General features: G+C 31.6%; 3 protein-coding genes across 6 annotated transcripts; 2 read left to right on the forward strand and 1 right to left on the reverse strand.

Moving 5' to 3' along the window:
* Positions 1-1,538: 1,538 nt before the first annotated feature.
* LOC102612359 (truncated transcription factor CAULIFLOWER A) lies at positions 1,539-12,581 on the forward strand. Of its 4 annotated transcripts, none has more exons than XM_006477652.4 (9): positions 1,539-1,704; positions 1,884-2,109; positions 10,552-10,630; positions 10,768-10,832; positions 10,914-11,013; positions 11,093-11,134; positions 11,756-11,797; positions 11,929-12,044; positions 12,155-12,581. In XM_006477652.4, the coding sequence occupies exons 2-9, from the start codon at positions 1,925-1,927 to the stop codon at positions 12,258-12,260; spliced, it is 735 nt and encodes a 244-aa protein (XP_006477715.1). In that variant the 5' UTR covers positions 1,539-1,704; positions 1,884-1,924; the 3' UTR covers positions 12,261-12,581. The 4 variants fall into 4 exon arrangements, with proteins under 4 accessions (XP_006477715.1, XP_006477716.1, XP_006477718.1 ...); XM_006477653.4 differs by having other exon boundaries at positions 1,543-1,704; positions 1,857-2,109; XM_006477655.4 differs by having other exon boundaries at positions 1,545-1,704; positions 1,916-2,109.
* A 3,584-nt stretch (positions 12,582-16,165) lies between these two features.
* On the forward strand, positions 16,166-17,455 carry LOC102613274 (hypothetical protein). Its single transcript, XM_006477656.4, has 3 exons — positions 16,166-16,539; positions 16,646-16,734; positions 17,047-17,455. The coding sequence occupies exons 1-3, from the start codon at positions 16,206-16,208 to the stop codon at positions 17,332-17,334; spliced, it is 711 nt and encodes a 236-aa protein (XP_006477719.1). The 5' UTR covers positions 16,166-16,205; the 3' UTR covers positions 17,335-17,455.
* Positions 17,456-17,760: 305 nt separating this feature from the next.
* LOC102613562 (ADP,ATP carrier protein ER-ANT1) lies at positions 17,761-22,891 on the reverse strand. The gene is made up of 4 exons (XM_006477657.4): positions 22,735-22,891; positions 21,520-21,799; positions 18,932-19,303; positions 17,761-18,502 (listed from the first exon to the last, which is right to left on the reverse strand). The coding sequence occupies exons 2-4, from the start codon at positions 21,775-21,777 to the stop codon at positions 18,194-18,196; spliced, it is 939 nt and encodes a 312-aa protein (XP_006477720.2). The 5' UTR covers positions 21,778-21,799; positions 22,735-22,891; the 3' UTR covers positions 17,761-18,193.
* Positions 22,892-24,693: the final 1,802 nt, after the last annotated feature.

Raw genomic sequence — 24,693 nt, forward strand, 5'->3', positions numbered from 1 at the left:
GATTTTTTGGGGTAGGTTCTTTGTAACCCGTGAGTTGTAATCTCTTTTGATTTTTATTTAATATTATTTTCCTTGCTTTATCAGGGTTTATCCCCCCTCCCCCCGAAAAAAAAAGTAGGAGATAAATTTTGTATCCTGCATTAGCTACAATGTATTATTCATGGCCATAAAAGACATATTATTTCTAAAGTTGTGATTATGATACTTTTGGATACTATATCTTATAACTTGGGCATTTTAGATATTTAAGTTTTAATAATTTTGTTAACTATCATATCACCTTACAGTGCCCAGACTAGGGCATTGTACTATAGTGGTTGATTAGGCGTATTTCTCGTCAACATATTTCTTTTATAAGCATATGAAATTTTGAAAAGATGATAGCCACCCATGTTTGCTGTAAAACAAAAAGAGTAGTTTTATTTACCTTTTTGAACCTTTTAACTAAAGGCAATCCCTAAGTTACATTTCATTATTTGCTAAAAACTTATGGTTTACATATTATAATGGAAAAGGAGAAATTATAACGGTCAATAGATGAATTAATATCTTTTTTTAGTTTTTAAAGACCTTACACTCCTTGTCTAATCTATTATTGATATACAATCTATGACTAAAACTTAATTTTTTTATAAATTCTTATTTAATAACTACCTCTCGCTCTATTTGTATTTTGCTTACGAAAAATTCAGTTAAGAAGAGAATTCTCAATAATTTTTGATCTATCAGTTTCAGGTAAAAGTTTTTGATAATTTTATAAAGTTTCTTACCAAATATTAAGAAGCTGTATGATCAGTTCAAATTCGAGTTAAGAAATTAACTTATTCTAGTATGGAGTTATTTTTTATGTTACTTAATAAAAAAGTATTCAAAGAAATTAGTATTTAATATGAGTACAAGAAAAGTAAATAATCAAAATTAGTTTTACAAGTAAAATAGATATATATATATATATATATATAACTAGAAAAAAAGTAAAAAAAAAAAAAAAGGATGAAGAAACTAAAGCATGATGTCATATGATTGGTGTTGCAAGAAAGATCCAAACATCCCACAGCAACAACCACAAATGCAGATTCTGGTAAGAATTCTGTCAGCACCGTCCAACATAAAATTAGCAAATCAAGTGAGAGAAAGCGATCAAAAGAGGGGTTACCAACTGAGGGAGCTGATATTGTGCATCAAATCAAAATTCTGTTAGCTAAAGAATTGTTAAAAATAATAATAATAATAATAATTAAAAAAAAGTCTAAAGAAATTAATTTATTATTATTATTATTATTTCCGGAAGAGCACTAGATGTAATTGTACGGACATTTCTATTTACTGATGACTTTTGTGATCTTAACTCTTGAAAGAACATCCGTCCAAAAAATAAAAAATAAAAAAATAAGAAAAACCTCTAGAAGAGCAGACAATAACGACTGTTTCAGGACCTCAGCCCAATAGAAAATCGACAACGCATTTGACGAAACCACCTGGTTTTACAACACCACCTTTTTCTAAATCAAACCCAAATGTAGTGGTTTTTTTAATTTTTTTCTTTCAATCCTCCTCCCTCTTTCTATAAATATGGCCCTCCTTTCTATTTTTACATAAATAGCAAAAGTTCTGCAGCACACTACTCACTACCTGCTCTAATCTCTTTTTCTATAAAAGTACAGAGATTAGAGAGATACCCAGAAGAAGCCTGCAAGTTTCTTTGTAAAGGATCTCTTTCTAGCTTCTTGATTCTTTGATTATTTTTCATTTTTGTTTTTTTGTTATATATATAAACACACACACACACACACATGTTAATTCTTGATGGTGCGTTTTGTTTGATTGTTTGGTTTTTTTTTTTTTCCCAAAAAAAGATAGCTAATTAAGGGTGTTCTAACTAGAGTGGAGAATTGCTGGTGATAATTATTAATAGATAGTTAATATGGGGAGAGGAAGGGTGCAGCTGAAGAGGATAGAGAACAAGATCAATAGACAAGTGACTTTCTCTAAGAGAAGGTCTGGTTTATTGAAAAAAGCCCATGAGATCTCTGTGCTTTGTGACGCTGAAGTTGCTTTGATCGTCTTCTCCACTAAAGGCAAGCTCTTTGAATACTCTACTGATTCATGGTAAGTGCTTCCTTTTATTTTTTTATTGTTTCAATAAGAATAATGACTCTATATATTTCATGAGTATTTATAGTGTAATAGAAATAAGGATTTACAGTATATATATATATAAAGTTTATTTTGTGTGACTTAATTTCGTCTTAAATTTAATGCATATAACAATTATCATATAAGTACAGCTGGTAGCTTGCTGTGAGGCAGCTTGTGAGACGACGGTGGGAGAGAAGAAAAATCTCAATCCCTAGGAGAGTACGATGTAGTAATAGTAGTACTAGTTTTAATTTTTTTTTTTTTTAATTTTTAACAAAAATTAGGGTATTCTATCTGGTGTTTCTTTCTATATTCATTCATTCATACATAAGAAAAGACTTGTTTGGTTTTGCCAAATAATAGCATAACTATTGTTTCTATTAGTTTACTCCATTTGAGGCTTTAAGATTGATTGCCCATAATAGGCTAGCTTTTTGGGATTTGAGTTGTGTTCTCTTCAGTCTTCTCTCTCCTTTTGTCCTTATGTCTCATGGTCATCATGCATCAAACAGACGGGGAATATGTGTGTGCGTGTGTGTATGCGTGGGTCGGTGGGTGGGTGGGGGGGAGGGGGTTTGTGTGTGTGTGTGTGTGTGTGTGTTACATCACATGCATATGGGTTTTTGATTAAATTTGATTATATTCTTTAGGTCATTTATTCTTGAGCACACTCGTTTCTCAAATGGATAAAGATTCTATTCTTGAGCACACTCGTTAAATGAATGGTTAAAATTGAGTTTTAAATTTTGATATTGATAATTAAGTAGATTTTTTTTTAATTTTATTTACATTTAAACTAATTTTTTTAATCAAATTTGAAAAATTAAAAAAAAACAAGAAAGAAAAAAACAAAGGAGAGAATTCTAACCTTTTGAAAAAATCAAAAATTTAAGACTCAATGTGTAGTCAATTTTTCTTTTCTTTTTAATTGAATGAAATAGAGAAGAATTTACCTATAAACCCACACAATTCTAGGATCAAAGTTTTGGTCGTTTCCTTGTTAACTAAAAGCTTTAATGAGTATTCTTAATGATCTGCCTTGAGCTGTAACAAGAGGCCCGATGAGCACTATCTTTGGTCACTGTTTTTTTTTTTCTTTTTGGATGAACAAGTTCAGCATTATTAGATGCTTCACATCTCTTCTCGGGGGCCAAAAAAAAGTTGCTTTAAATCTGAAGCAAATACAGTTCTAGCTTAATATTAGCATCAAGAGCTAGAAGTTTTACACTTAGTTTTTTATATTAAAAGTACACTTGGTTTTACATTTGAAAGGTTTACTTTCATATCAAAATAATAATAATAATAATAATAGTTAATTCTTAAACACAGCAAGTCTCATCTTGCTCTCAATAAATTTCCATATAATTTTAGTAGTAAGTGGATAAATAATTTTGTTAACTTCAACAATATCATATTCTAAAAAGATGACCAGTAATTTTTTTTGTGTTTTATACTTTTATTTGTGATATGACACCAGTTGGTTAGATTCATGCAAATATGTGTAGTTTTTTTCTCTAAATATCGAAAGAATTAATGTAGAAGATGAACATAGCATTAGTTTTACCTCCACTATGATTTCCTTTTTTTTTTGTTTTCAAATCAATTGCATTTTCAATCTCTTTACATTTCTTGGAATTCTTAACAGAAAAAGAACAGTAAAATATACTAAAAGCAATCGAGTGAAGTAACAAATTGAAGGGGGGAAAAATTATTCTTTCATTCATTTGTAGTTCACACCTCTTCTGAGAGCTTTGCACATATTACAGGGAAAATATTTGCAATAATCAAAAAATGTTTATATATGCATGTGTATTATAGTTTGATAAATTATTAAAAGTCATCTATTGATATCTTTATCACAAATAGTTTCATTCAAAATTAGTGTTTTTATCTTTCTTATCAAATATAATTTTTATAAGAAATTTCTCTTTTGAAATAGTGGATTCTCATGATATTGAGTACGCTGCAAGTTGCAATGAAAACCTTTATCCATGGATTGATTTGATTTTGAGTGACATCTAATCTGCTAAACTTAAATTCTAGATTTTTCAGAACCTATTATTCCTCTATATTTATTGTATTCATTATTTATTTATCTAATTCATAATGGTCAGTGGTTACACATTATCATGTATCTTCCAATGCTCAAATTTATATACTCATTTTGTCTTTAATTATTATTTCTCGTGCGTATATTTATCTATTTTTACTTAAATATACCTAGGTATCTTTTATTCGTTGTAAGTGTAGTTAAATTTCATGAATACGCCTTCAGATTTTATAATATTTCATAAAAGAATAGATTTTTTTATTTGATTTTCAATTATGTCTGCAATTCAACTGTAATTTTCTTCAATCAGAGTTAAAGATTTATTTTATAAAATGATTAATTGAAATAATTAGGAAATAAAAGTTTGTTAGTACTTAAACTTATTACAAAAATATTATGATTTGATCTACTTGAAAGAAAAGTACATCAATATTTTGTAACATCATCATTAGTGTTAAAAAGTTATAAAATACAATAGAGTAACAATTAGCAATATTTTCATAATTTCATGATTTTTTTAAATTTACGATCATACTTACTCTTTTTCTTTTCATTATATTAATTATTCAAATATTTCACATTCTCTAACGATGAAATTAAAAGAAATTTCATAGATAAATTCTAAGTAATGATAGATATCTCAAATTTTTTTATTCTAAATTTTATCCCAAATGATATAGTATTTATTGCATGGTTGGTAACTTTACAAGATCCAAGTGAATGAATGAATCCCAAATCATTGTATTATCTCATCGAACAATTAATGAATGCCACATCATTTAAGGTAATTTTTTGAGATAAAAAAATTGGGATATTTAGCATTACTTATAAATTTTTACAGTGTAATTTTTTTAATAATTTATATTAAGCCCGAGCCCAGCCCTAGCATGTCTTTTGTTAGGCTGACCCAAAAAACATGAATTTTACATTCTATTTTCTTTTAATTTTTTTTCACTATGTTTGATAAATTTACTTTTATGAAAAACTATTTTTGTTAGAATATACTTTAAAAGTTGTGTTTAAAGAACTTAAAACTTTAAATATACATTATGGGTGGGTTAAATGCATGTAAAAAAGTGTACTTTTATTAAAATAGTATATATATTTTTTATTTTTTTAAGCATATGTCGGGCTGCCCTATGTTTAGAAAACATGCTCAACTCGAGCCAAGCCAAAATACTTGGTTTTGCATTGACCTCGAGTTGCGTATGGTTCTTTTCCCATCCTTATTTTTTTGAAAAGTTCTGATTTCATGTCACTTATATATGTGTTTTTTCACTCCTTTATATGCACTAATATTTAACATTACTATAACCCTATAAATTAGCCCATACTCATTAAAAAGCATAGGTTCGTCCTTGAATCTCAAACTAATTGTAATGAAATTTTAGATCTCTCAATAATTGAAAATATTATTTCACCTCCTTTACTTGTGGTTAAGTTTGAGATATACTTGGTCATTGAAAAAAAAAATGATGATAATTTATATTTTCAAAAAAGGAGGGAATTTATAATTATTGTTTCCAAAAAAATCCATAAGGATTTAAGTGTTATTTTGGTTGTAACACTTCTTGCCATGAAAACTTTTACTATGAAGGGTGGCTAATTAAATATCAAGCACAAAACATTATTCCGTAGCAGTGAGCTGGTATTCATTAAACTTCTTATAAACTGTGCATGAAAAGATATAGGTAATATTTTAGTACAAGATCAAAATAAGGGAGATCCACAGTTTTCCTACTGAAATTATTATTAATCATTAATGCTCTTATTGTTTTCACATTGTGTGATAATCCCATCATCATAGTTTTATGTTACTACCCTTATTAAAGCAATGTGGAAAGAGAAACAATGGTACTTCTCAAGTTCGGATTGAGTACAATAATTTTTTAAGTTATTGACTTACAGATTTATGTTATTAAGCCAGTTAAATCCTGATTATTTAATTTAGTTCTCTAATTGCAATTGATTTGATAAAGTTCTTCAAGGTGAGGCCATTAGTTTGCTTTATCTTAAAAAATAGAAAAATTGAACTCAACTTACGTTCTTTGCATGCGGGTTTTATTATTACTATTGTAAGCGTTATTCTTTTTCTCTACCGAAGTATTTTCTCACGAGATAATTTAACATGCACACTGACCTTCTCTTACACGCCCGTATGAAAAGAAATCGAGTCCTGATTTTGGGATATGATTGACACACTTCCCAGAACAATATTTACTAATCGTCTAATTTTTCATTGATTTTGCAGATTTTGAGTTTTGTTCATTCTTACCAATTTTATTGTGATTTTTATCGTCCTTAGCCTCCTTGAGGCGTGTTTCCACTTCATATTGGCTTTCTTTTAGTGCGTTTCATTATTCACTCCCACGGCCCCTTCCATGATGATGTGATTCACATATTCATCACTATTGATGATACCACCATTACTTCCTCCTTTCATCCTCCTTTGCATTGTTACAGCCTTGCGATGGGTTGATGATAGCCATACTGTTTTATTCATCACGAGTCAAAAGCTCATGGATTTATTATGTACTACGTCTGTTCTGTCTAAAATTTTCTCCTCCTTAAAACAATAACAACAAAGTGATCAGGCAACCTATCTGCTTTTTGGTTCATTAATTTCAAAATCATCTAGTGTCATTTGTAATCCCTGGAATGAAGTTGATGATCGTCACCGTTTATTCCCAAATTGGTGTCACAATTTGGTTTGTCCGGAATTGATGGTTAGATTTTTCATGATTTCATTTTTGTATTGTCTTCCGTCTGAATCTCAATTTTAGGCAGATCTTTCAGCTATGTGCACTATTGCCGACGTAGGTGTTTCAACATATAATATACTGTATACAAAATAGTGTATCATGCATTCTTGGAACAATATCAAACCGAATTTTATCATGCATTATTTTGTCTACAACAAGCTAGGCGCTTTGGGAGCAGTGTTAGTATATCGCATTTCAATCTATAAATTAGTCTCACCTGCTCACATGATATTGAAGTTAAGGTCTTTTATTTATTTATTTATTTATTTTTAAAGTTTCATGTGCCATTTCTATCTCAGTGAGTTTCTTGGTAATTTCTTCATTTGTCTTTGGTTGAATCCACGTATATTCTGATCATGTCAGACTGTAGTATTGTATTCATGTCGCTGCAGTCAATAGTTAAGCTTTTGGTCACACAGTTAATTAAGCGCAGAAGATATTTTAATTTACAGATTCTGTTTTAAGTTACAATAATTGGAACAAAATCAAGATTGTTCCCGACCTCAGATTTTCTTCTGTCTTGTTACAATTATGCTGTCCTGTACAGTGTTAGAAACTAAAAATTAAGTCTACAGATTATCAAAGGGCTGCTCCGAGGAACTGGAGTCCCTAATTGCCTAACAAATGATAAAAATGCCAATAGTAAAAAGACAAAGACAAGGGCACAGCATCGAGTAAAAGACGTGTATTATCTTGAATTTTTTTTTAGGTTAACTCTACAAGGCTTCGGCAATCTTCCACTTCAGAGTTAGGTTTTAAATATAATTTAAGCTTATGAGTTTCTATATGGTATCAAAGTCAAACCTATGCATGAATAAGTCCACACTACATTACCATATGAGAAGAATCTGGTCTGCACACAAACTAGTTTCACTTCTCCTAAAACTATTATCTTGCATGTTAATGAATTTGAATTGAAGTTATATGAATTTTTTAAGAGAGTCAAAGCAATAATGTACTACCATGCATACATTGTTCTTGTTAACTACTTTTATTCTAAACTCTTTCACATACTTTTATTTAGATCTCACTTCTCCTGGAATTAGTATCTTAAATGGTAATGATTTTGAATTGTGTTAACTAATATAATTCTAAACTTTTTTGCATACTTTGATTTAGATCTCACTTCTCCTGTGTTAGAAAATTAAGATTCCTTCCAAGATTACTCTAAGTAAATTTGTCAAGTAACAAATTAATAGAAAAATTAAGTGGAGAACAATACCAATATCACAATATAAGATTTACGTGGAAAACTTCAAGTTTGGAGAAAAACCATGTTCATTGTCAAAAGACAACAAAAAAAATATTTACTATGTAAAAAATTGTTACAACCACATTTTTAGAAATAATTTTCTCTCACCCAAACCCCAAATACATCCAAAATACTAAAGCTTCCTAATACTGACTTAATGCTTAACTTGCATTAGATTGTTCAGCTCTCTAGATTTTGAATGCTTCTCTGGATAACATGCTCTTCTTCTTCTCTTCCTTTTATATGCAAAACTTGCCTACAATCAAGGCAAATTATTCAAGGAAGGCACCGAATTTTGGCTGCCTTTCTTAACTTCTTCCTCTTTTTTTTTTTTTTCAATCACACTTTCAACAATCTCCACCATAATACTCAATATAAAGAATTATCATACTCCATCATAAAGAGTATGCTCACTTAGAATTAATTACCAATTCCAAGAATTTTACATCGGCACTTATCTAAATATCTCATTTAAATTTTTGATACAACTTCCATATTGGCTTTTCTGGAAGTTCATCAACCATCAACATAACTTCCACCACACTCCCTACATTAATACCAATCATACCGTAAGTGCAAATTTTTGCGGACCCATTAGTAGTAGTACATTCCCTCTCATGGTGCTAGTGGCATACTATGATAATGTCTTCATCATCTATTTTATAAGGGATCATCGTCTCCCATGACGATGAGTGACTTACCAGTTACCACTAGCAATCAGTCAGTATTTGATTTGGAGCCATTTTCCAACCCTGCTCTATTTCTCGTTTGATAATCTGTTTTTCGGTGTCTCGATTGTCCACACCCAGCTAAGTCTTTTGTCTTTAAGAGTTATCTTTCTTCCAATTTCCTATAATTGCCAAAGACGAGACATCTGTAGTTTTAACACTTTCACTATTCTTCTTTCTTCTGAGAGTAAAGTACAAGTAAGTTTTTCAAGACCTATCGTAGTAGCTTTTTCAATACATGTTGTCTCTTTTCTATATATTAAAGTAAGTAACAAGAGCTTGTAGGAAATTGAAAGTGACACAATAGCCTAAGCGCCTTGTCTTCATTTTTAATTTTAACTCCAATGGCTTCTAGTTCTGTCACAGAACGGTTGAGAATACTGAGGTGATAAAAAAAATTTGTACCTTCAGCCATTAGCAATGCGTGAAATTGCTCCTTCATGTACAACTGATTTGAAATGCTTTTTGTCTGATACAACTTTTCTGGTCTTTCCTAAAGCTCTTTCGCCGTCAAAACATTTCTTACATTTGTAAAATAGTTTTTGCTAGACATAGTCGTATGACTTGCAGCTGTATCATCCAACTCTTCCCAATCTTCATCGCTTATACTAGTTTTTCCAAGGTCACTACTAGAAGCAGGGGGTGGCTTCCCTTTCAATGCCTTGCGTAGCCCAAATTGAATTAATACATCATTGACTTAAATTTGCCACAAGCCAAAGTTGATTTTCTCATCAATTTTTTTATTTCGATTTTCAGTAGACTTGAAAACTTCAATCCCTACATATTTGCTTTGTACAACAATCTTTGATATTCACCAAAGACTATTTGGATAGGCTCCCACTACTTTATGTGAACAGTATTGTATACATCAATAGTAATATATATCCTGACACCAAACATTCAACTAATGGCTCTAATAACACTGTTACAAATTGAGATTCCTTCCAAGATTACTCTAAGCAAATTTTTCAAGTAACAAATTAATAGAAAAATTAAGTGGAAAACAATATGAAACTCAAAATTCAATATTTATGTAGAAAACTCTAAATTTATAGAAAAACCATGGTCATTGTCAAAAGACAACAAAAAACAATTACTATGTAAAAAATAGTTACAACCACATTTTCAGAAAAAAAATTTCTCACTCAGACCCTAATACACCAAAAATACTAAAGGTTCCTAATACTCACTCAATGCTTAACTCGCATTAGATTGTTCAGCTCTCTAAATTTTGAATGCTTCTCGATAACATGTTCTTCTTCCTCTCTTCCTTTTATATGCAAAACTTGTCTATAATCAGGGCAAATTATTCAAGGAAGGCACTGAATTTTGGCTGCTTTTCTTGACTTCTTGAAAGACACCAACTTTTGGCTGCCTTTCTTGCCTTCTTCCTTTCTATTTTTAATCACACTTTCAACATCGTGGAACTGTTATCTTGAATGTTAACGAATTTGAATTGAAGCTATATGATATTTTAAGAGTTTCAATGCATTAATGTACTGCCAGGCATATATTGCTCTAGTTAATTTATTTAATTCGGAACTCTTTCACATACTTTGACCTAGAATATTATACTTCTATGTTCTTACAAGCATAACATTATTTTTGTTTTGGTATCAGCATGGAAAGAATCCTTGAACGATATGAGAGGTATTGTTATGCGGAGAGGCAGCTTCAAGCAAATGAGATTGAACCAAATGTATGCCACCTATTTTATGGCCAAATTCGCAATTCATGAGTTCTTTTCTAAAAGCATCTCGAAACAGTATTGGCATATTGTACTTTATTGTTCGAGCTATATGTTAACAATGCCATATATAATATATATTGTCACAGGGAAACTGGACATTGGAATATTCCAAGCTTAAAGCTAGGATGGAGGTTTTACAAAGAAATCAAAAGTATGCACATGAACGCAAGTTTTCGAATAAATCAATTAAACTATTAATGACATATGTAGTCGTGATATATAATATCTCCAGGCATTTCATGGGAGAGGATCTTGCAGACTTAAGTCTCAAAGAGCTTCAAAGTGTAGAGCAGCAGATTGATTCTGGTCTTAAACTCATTCGATCAAGAAAGGTGATTTCACTATAAAGTATAAGCTTTCATTGTTTGGTCCATTAAACATGCAACTGATTAAATCAGCTTTCATTTGCAGAACCAACTCATGCTTCAATCCATTTCAGAGCTTCAGAAAAAGGTGAGGCCGAACCGCATAATCTTCTTTAATTTTTAATTGTTGTTCATGCAAAACATCTATACGCGTAGGATGTGTGGAGCCCAATTATAGTCTTGACACTGAAGCATTCATGCATGGACTTGAAATTTATTAGTAAGGGTATATTGGGGGTTTCCTTCATGCATTAGGATCCATGTTTGTGAGATTGTCTTGTAAACTCTTCTTATCTTGGTGAACATTGTTAAGGCAATAATCCCACATGATCTAAGATTGAGTATATTAAGTTTGGGCAACTTTGTTCTCTTAAAGGTAGCTTTTCGTATGAGCTAGTTTTATGGGATACTAAATTGTGCTGGAGTCAAACTCTTGCACAAATGGACTAATAATATCTTACCATGTGACATGAACTAGGAAAAAAGAGACTTGAGCAACCCTCAACTTTTGACCTAACTTTTAATTATAAGTTAAGCCGAGTTAGAGCCATGGGCTTCTGTAAAGTTTTGCAGCAGTAGCTTTTGTGGTTAAAGTGAACTCCTATAAAGGATTAGGGAGTTTAATCCTTAACAATATGTATAGGTGAGCTTTAGTTTTCAGCAAAGTTGTTTCATAGGTTTTTATAACTTCATTTACTTATATGTACAGGACAAGTTATTGAAAGAGCAAAACAACTTGCTTGCAAAGAAGGTACACTTTCGCAATTCTCAAATATCAGCCCTCTAGCTATATATATATATATATATATATATATAAAATATCCATTTTGTTTCTGACAAATCTTTGCGTACTTTATACATAATTTGATTAATTGAAACAAGGTAAAAGAAAAGGAGAAGCTACTGAGCCAAGAGGCGCAGTGCAGGGAACAGCAGCAGCAGCTAAATCATGACTGGAACTCATCCAATGTTCATCTAATGCAGACATTGACCAATAGGTCACTCTCTATGGCTCTCTCTTTAATTAATTTCTGCGCCATCAATCAATAATCACATTATTAGAGTACTAAAAATGTGGCAATATTTCTAATACGCTGCATGCATGCAGCTCTTACCAAATGGGAGGGGGCAGCGGAGAGGAGGATGAGGATACTCCGACAGGACATCGAGCTAACGCTCTGCTGCCTGCTTGGATGCTTCGTCACCTTCATTAATAATTTACAGATCATGAGTTCTTGATTACTATCAGTATGTGCGATTCATATTTTGCTTAATGAAATTAAGCAGAACAAGAAATTGATATATGCATATGGACGAGCACTCATCTTAACATGTTATATTATATGTCCAGAGCTGTAAAAAGGTTTGTTTTATGTACCATTGATACTTTGTATAAGGGTATGTACACCATTTCAATATCCACTTTCAGCTTGCATGTAATCTTCTATGTTATAATGGACTGAATCACCGAAGATTTATAGTATTGGATGGTTATTTGAATGATTAGAAATTCAATACATGCTAATTCTTAATGATGTATTAGACTATGTTGTGCGAGAATTTCCAGTCAAAGAAGAGGTTATTAGTTTTGGAGACTTCTTTCTTACTTTGTATTTTGTTTTGATTTGGCTTCTTGTCTGGAGTTTCATTATTTAGGCAAGGACGCAAGGTAGTCTTATTCGAGTAGTTTTTTTAGTCCATGTAGATAGCATAACATGGGTCCTTGGTATTTATTTGAGCTTTAGAGATTTGTTAATTGGATTATTATGAATAACTATAGGATTCAATTTTATTTTTGTTATTTTTCTGTATTCGTTCATCCAACGAGATCTAATATGCTAAATTCTGGCATTTTGTGAATCATCAGAAATTTAGTTTATTTATTTTTATTATTTTATAAAGAATGATAGTATTTAAACCCATCCAAATACCCTACGCACTCATTTTTTTAAATTATTTTTATTACTTAAAATTACTATCATGGACACTAGTACAGAACTAAATTATTTTTATACTGCTCCTTACACCCCCATTTTCAAACACTCTTGTAATCCAATTAAAACTAAAGTGCTTTCAACTCAAATATGTTTTACAGTATTGACAATTAAAGATAGAACAATGGGTTGGATGGCACGTGGCACTGTACGGGTATGTTTTGATGGGGCACGCAGCACGGCATGACACGAACGCGGGTTGGGCCGAGTTTAGAATTTTAGGCACGCGAGCCTTAAAAGCACAGTATGTGAAAAAATCCCACAATAAGCACGCTTCACTCTTTATTAAAAATAAATTTAAAATTTTATGATTTTACAAATAACTTGAAATTGAATCTTTTAAATTCATTTAATTCTTAAGTTTAAAAAAAATACTATAATTGATTTATGTTTATAATTTATTAAATAAATAATTGATATAATGATTTTAATAAATAAAATTATAAATATCATAATTTTATAAATATGTATTAATATTATTGTGAACTATGATATACGACTTTATGTAAGTCCAAGTTAACAATTAAGTTAACTTTTAAGAAAAATTTATTATTGTTGTTGTTATTAAGTATTAAAAAAGAATTCTAATACCATAAGGTCAAATTTAGTAATTAATATTATATTCTCTTACTACTATTAGTTATTATTATTGAATATGGACTTGAGTTTTAAATTTTCAATTCTATTAAATTTGAATAAAGGTACACGGTCCCAAAAAAAAGTATATAGGCTTGAAAAAGTATGCCGACAACTTGGCATGCACTCTTAAAAAAAATTTTAAAAAAATTATTAGGTTTTTTTTTCTTAGCCACAACACGTATGGGGACAACACATGTGTGGGGCTGGGCTTAAGCAAAAAAAATTGACACGGCATGGCACGAGTACGCATGAGCCTTCATTTAATGGCCGGGCCATTGGGCATATCTATTGATGATATAATGGAATTGCCGAAAATAAAATTAGTTACCACACCTTAATCTCAATTTCTACTAGCAATAAAACCCAAAAACAAATGTTCAATTTAGTTTAACTAAAGCAAGTAATCGTGAACCAGTGATTTTTAGTCTAGTGGAAGAACTATTGTACTGATAATATAAAAAAAAATTATTCAAGCCTCCATAAAATATTATGGATAGGGTTAGTTATATAGTACTATGAAAGCCTTAAATTAAAAAGTTCACACCGGATTGCTGACAGACATTGATTAGCTATGGAGTTCATTAATTGATTTATTTCTTATTTAGGCATGGAAATTAATAGATTAAGGACAAGTGAAAGATCAAGCTTCATGATTCTGACTTGTATCACACAACTGCAAATTCAAGCATAATTTATTAATTTGTACGGTTAAATCTATTCAATTCCAGCATGTGTTTATTGCATGAAATGGTGATATCAAACTTTTTACAGTTAAATGGAGCCGAATATATTAATTAAAATTAATTAGCTGCCAGCATTTAATTTTTTTTATCCTATTCATTCCAGTACTGCGCTTTCAATGGCTGTGCAAATAGATTTGATGGGGGTTTATTTAGTAAACAATGGCTAAAGAATTTAATTAAATGAGGACATATTTGTAATTGGAATTAGAGTAGGTGTACGGAGTAAAATTCCAAATTTTAAATCTAATAGTGAATTTATTAAATAAAGAGACACGACGGGTATTTTGATAGGTTCAAATATCACTAATTTTTTTAAAAATTACTGAAATATCAAAAATATCTCTTACTTACACATTATCATACATCAATCTACTATTTCACTTATTGAACGTCCTAATTAAGCGGATCCCTTATAAACAGCCCATGCGGCATAAGTAGTTGAATTTGCCATATGAAGTTGGTATTATTATTTCGCTCGCATAAGATTCAGTGACAAATAATCAACGTTCACGGCTGAAATAGTTAACAAAAATCCAATTCCAAACTGTGAACCACCATGCTTTGGCTCCATCCGTATCAGCATTAATTAAAGATTGCTGCAAAATATGTAAACGGCCAATCTTTGTATCCCAATGAGAGTCATCCAATCTTGACTAGGTATCTTTCCCCAAGTGTTTTTCAGCCTCCGCATTTTTGCAGTGCATGCCCATTATTCAAAAGGATAAGAAAAGGGGGCTAAGCTAAAAATGGCTCCGAAAAGGGTTTGTAGATTTGTGGGTTGCACGTAAAAGAAGTCGGAGAGAATTGAGGAATAAATGCAAGCCAGTCATGATCGCATACAAACATAAATTGAATTCGGCCGAAAATATTGGAGACAGTTGGATTAAATTAAAATTTCTTGATGGTCCAATTAAACAATGACAGAATCTTGATGTGGTGACACGTCTATCAGCAACACTTCATGCGGAAAAAAAAATTAAAAAAAAAAAAAACATGATAGATACCGCACATGATGCATGAAAAGTGAAAACTGATGTCATCTCCTTAATCAGTTTTCTATGTGTAGTTAATTATCAGTCTTATATTATTATTAATAGCACATGAATGCTGTTGTAGCAAGATTTGACAACTAATCCTGAAGGTTTGGAATAGCTCCACCGTAGTAGTCATTTCCAATTAATTAATTATGAATCCTTTTTCTTCTTCTTCTTCTTGTGTGCAATAATGGAACGCAAAAAGAATGATTCTTGACATAAAATAATCAATTTGTTATCATATACCAGCATTATAATTAGAGTCCATATAAAACTTAATTATCTCATTCCCTTTTCAAAAACCTTCACCACCTACCAGAGCAATAGCCTTGGCAAGAATGCTGGACCAATTTTTAAAATGATTTCAACATTCGTTCAAAAAGATCCCAGAGATTCATATGCTTGATCTTTCAAAAAAAATGAAACAGCAAGAGACCACTCCCTAAAACTATTCTAGAAAACGAGTCAAAATCATTAATTATTTCATTTTTAACAAATTGGCAAACTCCACGACTTAAAAGCAATAAGATTCAAGACGCCAACCTATGCACAGTTTCATTCATGGCCAGCACGTTCAATCAAGAAAAGCCCCACCACACAGAAATCAAAAGAAACAAACAAGAATAACGTTGACCAAACATATACATTAACACTTAAAAGTCAAACATATAATTGCAGCATTATTGAACATTCGTCTATATAAATTGCTAGCTAGCCAGCTACGTTCCCACACCAAATTAAAGAAAATTATGGCCAAGTCGCATAGCAGATCTCCCAGACTGTCCATCAGTCGTTCCATTTCTCGTGTTCGGGTGCATTCGCCGTCTCTTCAACGTAAAAAAGTGTCTAAAAATTCCGTTGAAACTGATCAAAACGTCGAGTTTTTGGGCGGCGGCAACGCTGAGGAGGTCGAGTATGTAGGCAATGAATCATCAGGAAGTGAGAGGTATGGCAACAAGGTGATGGTTGTGGCTGATTCGAGTCTTGATGCTAAGGGAGCTCTTGAATGGGCGTTATCACACACTGTTCAATGCCAAGATACCATCGTTCTTTTATATGTTATTGCCAAGTCTTCCAAACAAGGTTGTCAGCTTAATTGATTTCATTTTAATCACTTTAATTGCATTGCAAGAAGTAATTAAGTGCAAATTTATCTGATTAATTTGATGTGTTTCGGCTTCTGGGACAGTTAAGGAGACCAAAGGGAAGAAGCTTTACTTAAGGGCTTATGAAAAGCTTCATTCCATGAAAAGTACTTGCCAATTGAAGAAGCCTGGGGTAAGTGATTTTCAATGTAGACATTGGAAAATGCTAACAGAATTAAGTTTGTAGACAAGTCAACAATTATTATTATTATTATTATTTTTCTTGAAATGTCCTTGTCTGCCATTATAATTCTTTTCATACAAATCATTGCAACAAGTCAACAAATGGCCAAAATAATTGAATCCATATGCAGCATCAACCAAAAAATTAGTAAATTGCGAAACTCATTTTTAAGCCACATATGTTTATCCCATTGCATGTCAAAATTTTATACATTCAACTTTTGATTTTTTGATGTGCTTTATTGTTGTTGTTTCCCAACAGGTGCAAGTTGAGATAGCAATAACGGAAGGGAAAGAAAAAGGACCCATAATTGTAGAAGAAGCAAAGAGGCAGAATGTGTCACTGTTGGTTCTTGGGCAAAGGAGGAAATCAATTGTATGGACATTGATGAATAGATGGTCAAGCAAGAAGAAGGCTGTAGGTGACATTGCTGATTACTGCATCCAAAATTCTTCACGCATGACAATCGCCGTGAGGAGGAAGAGCAGCAAGCTTGGTGGCTACTTGATTACCACTAAGCGTCACAAGAATTTCTGGCTTTTGGCTTAGTAATGTTTAGTACAATTTGTTTACTGAATTTTTTTGCTTGCTGGAGTAATTGTGTGTACTTGGTACATCAAATTGTATGAGTGACGCATCAGCAGGCAATTCTCAAGGGATCTTTCCTTTATTTATTGTTTGATATCACATTCAGTCAAGTACCTCTCAGCTTTCCTAATGAATGAAAGCTAGAAAAATGCATACTGAGAATATACCTTCATAATAGGAATGACATACAGCTGATTCTTTTTCTTCCCTGTCACAAAGTTGAGAGAGATCCAGATGATTTACAGACTATGTTCATTGCTAACACCATGAAGGTTGGAAGCATTTGAATTTGTAGATTGAACCCGAAAATATGCAAAAAATTCAATGAATTTTAGGTTGTCTTTCTTATTGGCGAAAACAGAAAATACCACATCATAACCTAGAAGCTTCACCGAGGAAAATGATTTGCATAAAACTGAAAATTCTGAATTACAATTTACAAGTGAAATTTCCATTTTGGTAGATGCACATAGCCCAAAAATCAAATAAAGAACAAAAACCACAAACATTGACGGCTTTAAGATTTCAACAATTTCTTCATCCGCACTTATTATTTACTGTCCGTTTTACAAATAAAACAATTATTTATTGCAACTGTACAAATTGAGCACATGGAACCACTGATTCCCTCATAGGCATTCAGGGATGAAGGAATACCCCACTATATCAACATTTTCTTCCTCACCTTCCCTTGCCCCCACTTTCTGCGTATTTGCTTTTACTTGTACTTTTTAAGTCCCTAAATTTCTATCACTTTATGGCTTTGAATCAATCAACTAAGACCTACACTAGTTCACAAATTCCAAGTACAGAAGTCTTGTTACAGTACCTTTTGACGTGGCTCAAATATATAACCATGCCTATATGCAATTCGATGAAGCTGATCATACCCAGCAAGAACTCCAGCCCCGGCCACACCGAGAAGCATATTTGCAGTAACCCCTCGATACAGCGCTCTGAAACCCTCAAGTTTAATGATCTCACGTAACGCGTGTGCAGCACCGTCATACTTAATGGGTTGTCCAGAAGTAAGCATCATTCTCCGTCGCAGAGTGTCAAAGGGGTAGGCACAAACCCCAGAGACACTGGTGATGCTCCAACCCAACAGAAAACTAGCAAAGAAATTCCCCTGCAAACAAGTGAATAGCTTAACTTAGAGTACAAAAGGCTGGAATTGTTTGCCCGGTATGACCAAGAAACTGACAGCACAATCTCCTACCATGCATGCACTTATGCATAAGACTAAGAAATAAGTAACTTAAGATAACAAATTATCACAAGGACGATTATAGCAACAACTATATGATGAATCTTGTAAGAAGTCTAAAATGTGATGTTGAAAACCACTTGGCCGTTATTTTATTTATAATAGGATATAAACTGAGAGGGCCCACATGTTATCAGCCTGCAGCAGTATACATCTGTATAAACATCCATGTATATACATTAAAACCATGTTTCAGCTCAAAGTCTGAACTACATTCAACACTTCTTGAGCAGACAGCTACCATGAAATACATGGTTACAAGTTTAAGTTAATTAAGATGTAGAAAGTTACCTCTAAAGGCCCCACCAAAATGATGGGTTTCATTGTGTCATAGAGTCCAAAATACATGCCGCGATAAAAAGTGATTCCAATTATTGAAACCCCAAATCCCCTATAAAGGCCCCCTATTCCATCACTTGACAATGTTTTACTGTACACATCTAGTAGCCCTTTAAACTGACGTTGACCACTGATAAGGCACTCCCTCGCGTCAGTGCCTAAACGGGTACGTGCATAATCCAAGTGGTACAGAAATAATGAAGTTGTTGCTCCAGCCGCACTTCCTGATGCTACATTTCCAGCAAACCACTTTATGTAACCATCTTTCTCTTTTGAGCGGCCAAAAAGGATTTTGAAGTAACCCTTAAATGCAAAGTTAAAAGCCTACGGACAATCGAACATCTGTTCAGTGATAAAATTAGGGAGGTAGTACGGATATAAAAAGTGGGATGAAATCAATACAGACCAAAAGACAGTGTTTCTTAATCAATAAAAACTAGAAAGCTTTCTAGATCTCCTCCTAATTTGTTCTCTTTGACAGTTCAACATGTCATACTTTGCAAAGTTGCATAATCATTCGTAAAAGGAATCTCTTCTATTCTTGCACAACTGGAAGAGTTCAACAATCAAATGGCAATGGAATGAATTATCTTACGGTACACACAAAATATCTGCTATCAGTAATCTTGATTAAACAAGGTGCTTGCAAAAAGCTTGTACTCAGGTCAAGTAAAATCCATCCACATTTCAATGGATCTTATTAAACACTTTTAAAACGTGACTTTCTCATGGAGAAATTACAGAGTTCCACAGTGAACTAGCAAGCGGTGGAAGTCGAATGAATAAATAATTGTAGCCAAACTATTTTCATTGAAAAAGTATGCCTCTCAGATTTGCAAATTGTGAATTGATGTGAACAATGAATCAATGACAATGTCTTTCCACCCACATGCACAGAAACAGAAAGTTTTAGTTCATGCGTTTGATGAAATTACTGAAGAACTATTTAATTAAGCAATGCTTATAATTGCCGCCTCAATTACATGTTTAAGATCTCTGTCGAGAAAGCCAGTTGAAGGCAAGTGATGAATAATAGAAAGAAAATTATGTTAAATTGAAAAGAAGTTGTGGCAGAGCTCAAAGAAAAAACTCAACAAGCCGGAGATATCTGCGTAAACCTTGCTTGAACGTTTTCCAAACCAAAACAACCAAAATACATTCACCAGAAGGTACCAAAGACTTTCTCATGGAGAAATTACAGAGTTCCACAGTGAACTAGCAAGCGGTGGAAGTCGAATGAATAAATAATTGTAACCAAACTATTTTCATTGAAAAAGTATGCCTCTCAGATTTGCAAATTGTGAATTGATGTGAACAATGAATCAATGACAGCGTCTTTCCACCCACATGCACAGAAACAGAAAGTTTTAGTTCATGCGTTTGATGAAATTACTGAAGAACTATTTAATTAAGCAATGCTTATAATTGCCGCCTCAATTACATGTTTAAGATCTCTGTCGAGAAAGCCAGTTGAAGGCAAGTGATGAATAATAGAAAGAAAATTATGTTAAATTGAAAAGAAGTTGTGGCAGAGCTCAAAGAAAAAACTCAACAAGCCGGAGATACCTGCGTAAACCTTGCTTGAACATTTTCCAAACCAAAACAACCCAAAATACATTCACCAGAAGGTACCAAAGACAAAATGCTGTTAGCCATTTCATATGCTTAATAAGCTTGTACCAGTAAAGCCCATAAATATTGCCTATGTAGAGAAGCCTAGATTTGGATGCCTTAACTAGTTGCTATAGTGAGTTTTTGTAATTAGATTAGTGGGACAGTATCATTGGAAGTTGTTTAAATTTCTTTGGTTTTTAGTGGTATCATGATTCATATATGAAAAATGAATAACTTGCCAAGCTGATGACAACAGTGTGCATCACACAGTTGTGACAAAAAAAGGTTTGACAAATTTCCATCAATCTAACACGCAAAAGTTTTGACGGCAACTAATAAAAAAAGAATTCAATGGACATTGAACTAAATGACACCGTGTTGAAAATGAACACTTTTAGCCCAAAATATCGATATGAATTGCCGTACCTGTTGGTACCAAATGCCAGTTTGCAATCTATAGGAAAATAAAAAGATATGACAGCAAATTGCTAAAGAATAAAAGAATAATACACACAGTCATGTTCTACACACATCCATGTTCTACTCAGCTAAAATCATCACTTTAATATCAACATATTTAAATTAAATCGAATAAAATTTCTCCTATAAAAAACAGAATTTCCAAGATGCTGGTTATGAGAACCAGCTAGTCGACCCGGCAACCCCCATCAAGCTATTCTTAAAGTAAGCAGGTGGTCCCAAAAGAGAGGATACGAATTCAGTCGCTTTTATGAGAAAAATTGCACGTTTGTCTACAAATAAAGACTATCAATAAAACATTTTGGCTAACTAATTCTCATCAACATCTCCATGGAAAAATGGGGCACATACTTTCAAATCAAAATTCAAGATGCTAACCTAGGAAATCCACTCCTTAAGAAAAAAGATCAAACAGCAGGCTCATATAGAAGAGAAAATCACAATACCTGAGTGGGGAAATATCGTATGACATTGGCCTGGTTACCTCTCCAAAAGGACAGCAGACCATCCTCTCTCAAGACCCTCCTAAAGCAATCACCAACACCCATATAAGGCCTCCTGAGTTGACCTCTCTTAATCATCTCTCCTTGATTTTGTAACAAAAGCTTCACTCTCTCAATTGGCGCTGCAGCACTCTTCGCCATAATTGCTGCAGCGCCTCCCATTACAAAATCTGTAGAAAATCTCTCAGATGTTTTTGTCATTTCCAATTGCTCTCTATGCAGCCTGTGGTTATAAAGAAGGTTACAACTCAAAAAAAAAAGCATGGCAGTAAATACTAAGATAACAAATTTCCCAAAAATCTAAAAGGAAAATGCTGAAGACGTCCACAAAAGAATCTTTGCCCTCAATAAATTAAAAACTCATCACCAAAAATAAATTAAATAAACAGTAGTTCTCTACTTGTGGTTCATTCTCCAAAAAGGCTACTATCTATAAAATTAATGTGTGATCCAATATTCATAGAGAAGAAAAAAACTACAAAACTCACGCATCAACCAACCACCCTTGAGCGCACAAAGAAGAATAAGGACACTTAATTCAGACTTCAGTGACCAAGCAAGCCAACAAAATTTAACCAACTTTTTGCAAATTTGACTTGGTACAAATTTAGCAAGAACTTTGATTTAATCAAAATCATCCATATCTATGTTGAAGCTGGAAACTGCAACCTATACTATTGCAACTAGCTGCTAAATCATATTTCCTAACTAATCGATACATGCCATGAGTACTTCCAAGAACAAAATTTACTTTCATTACTTATTTGAGAGCCATGAATGCTGCAATACCCACAAGCTGAAAAAACTCAATCAATCTAGTGAATTCAATTTGCCAAGCTTCAACACACTGAAAAGCAAGCAAAGTTATGTTTTTTTCAGAGCTTTATATACAGTGGTTCATTCAAATCAACATGAAAGCTGTTACAAGGAAAAAAAAACATAAAAGGGCCACCATAATGCACCATTAAACTCAGTGAAGTAAAATCTAAGAAACTTCATTACTGAAAAACCCACCAAGATTCTCAAGTTTCTAAATTGAATCCCATGAAATAAAAACTCTATGCATTAATGCACAACCGCATTAAATTTAAAAGAAGCGATAAATGAAATTGAAAATAAAAATACAATAACATATAAAGAATAAGAGACGAAAATAACCAGGTTTGTAAATCTCTGTAATCGAGCAAAGCGAAGCGTGAGAGGTTGAGTTGGTAGTTAGAATCGAGAGCCAACTTGGCAAGTTTGAAACGCAGGGGTTTATTCGTGAAAATTGAGAAACAAAGAAGATAAATTTATAGTGGCTTCCGTAATATTTGTAAAATTGCAGATACTTCCCATAACATTTTTAATATTATTCTTTTTTATCTAAGAGTCTGTTTGACACGATGTATTATATTATATTTTATTATTTTAATATAGATATAGTACATTATATTGTATTGCATTAGTAATATAGTATGATAATATTGTATAATATTTGATACTATACTGTATTGTATTAATTTTTTGTGATTAATTTAAATTATGTATTTAGAAAATAATATTTAGCAGTACTTAAAAAAATACTAAATATATAAGTCTTAAATTTTAGGAATTTAACAATTTTTTCTTAGTGTAAATGTTAAAAAAATCATAATTCTTCATAAAGATCAAATGTTATATCCTTTAATTTTCAGAAGCAAAACATTTATTTTCAGTATTTTCTAAATATATAACCTGTTAAATATCGAAACAAATAATTTAATCAAATAATCTCTAAATAATATAACAACAAAAATAAATAATTAAAACCTACAAGATTAGTTCAAAAGTAATTTTTGAATGATAGAATAAAAGTTCATATACACCACAAAAATAATCACAAAATGATAAAGTGACACAATTGTTATAACATATTCAATAACAAAATAAATTGTGCTAAATAATCCAACTATCCAAGTAAGAGTTATGAAACATGTGTAATAATATTTTTATATTATTATTAATTTTAAATTAATATTATTAAAATTTATTCATATTTAAATATTTATTATTTTTATATTAAATTATTTAAAAATAATTAATTTTTATATATTAATTATATTACAATAATTAAATAATGTAATGTTATATTATATTTTATATACTATTTGAGTATTTATTATTAATCAAATTAAATTATAAATTTATTAATAAATTATAATGTAAAAGTAAAAAATAATATTATATTATAAATTAAAATATAATATAATATTATTGAATAATAAATTATTAATTTATAATAATAATTATAATGTAAAATAATAAATAAAATTAATATTATATTAAATTAAAAAATTATATTTATTATTATTGTAAAGTAAAAAAAAAAAAAAAAAAAAGACAAGCTACTGCGGCAACTACCACGTTAGCACACCCCCCAAGAGCAAGCACAATGAGTTTCAATCAATTCTCAAATGTGTGATATTGGACCCACACCTAATACTATGCAACATCACATACCAAACATATCCTAAAAGAAATCCATACAGATTATAGAATACCCAAAATTATACATATAATAAATTCCGTAAGAAGTATATAAAATTGTTTTCGTGCGTTTGAAACGAGTAGCACATTAGTACATTAAAACATCCATAATTGATTTATTTATAAGAGCGTAAACAACTAGTTAAATTACATTGAACTTAGTAATATAATATCCTTGGAGAAATAAGATACTTCATGATCGATATCTCCATCAACCGACAACGTGCATGAGAAGTAGATCTCCAACAACAATTTCTTTGTAACTCTTTTACATTATCTGGGTTGTCTCTTTCAGTTGGTCCTTCGATCTTCTGCGGTATGAAATTCTTCAAATATTAGTGTTAGAGACTTCAATACGTACAAAATGTAAAAACTAACCAAAAAAAAAAAAGAGAGTTGTTGATTGGGCCAGTTTTGTTTACGATACAAAGAGGAGCATATGAATAATATTCTCTCATTATGTTTTTTTGTATGTAGATTTGATTTACTGCATGTCTGAGATGACATTGTTTTTTTGTATATAAATTTGATTTTTGGTATGTCTAAGATACTCGTTTATCTATATATTTTAAGTTAAGTATCTATTTAGTTTTTATATTTAAAACAATA

This window comes from Citrus sinensis, chromosome 3 (genome assembly GCF_022201045.2).
Source record: "Citrus sinensis cultivar Valencia sweet orange chromosome 3, DVS_A1.0, whole genome shotgun sequence".
NCBI classification, from domain to species: domain Eukaryota; kingdom Viridiplantae; phylum Streptophyta; class Magnoliopsida; order Sapindales; family Rutaceae; genus Citrus; species Citrus sinensis.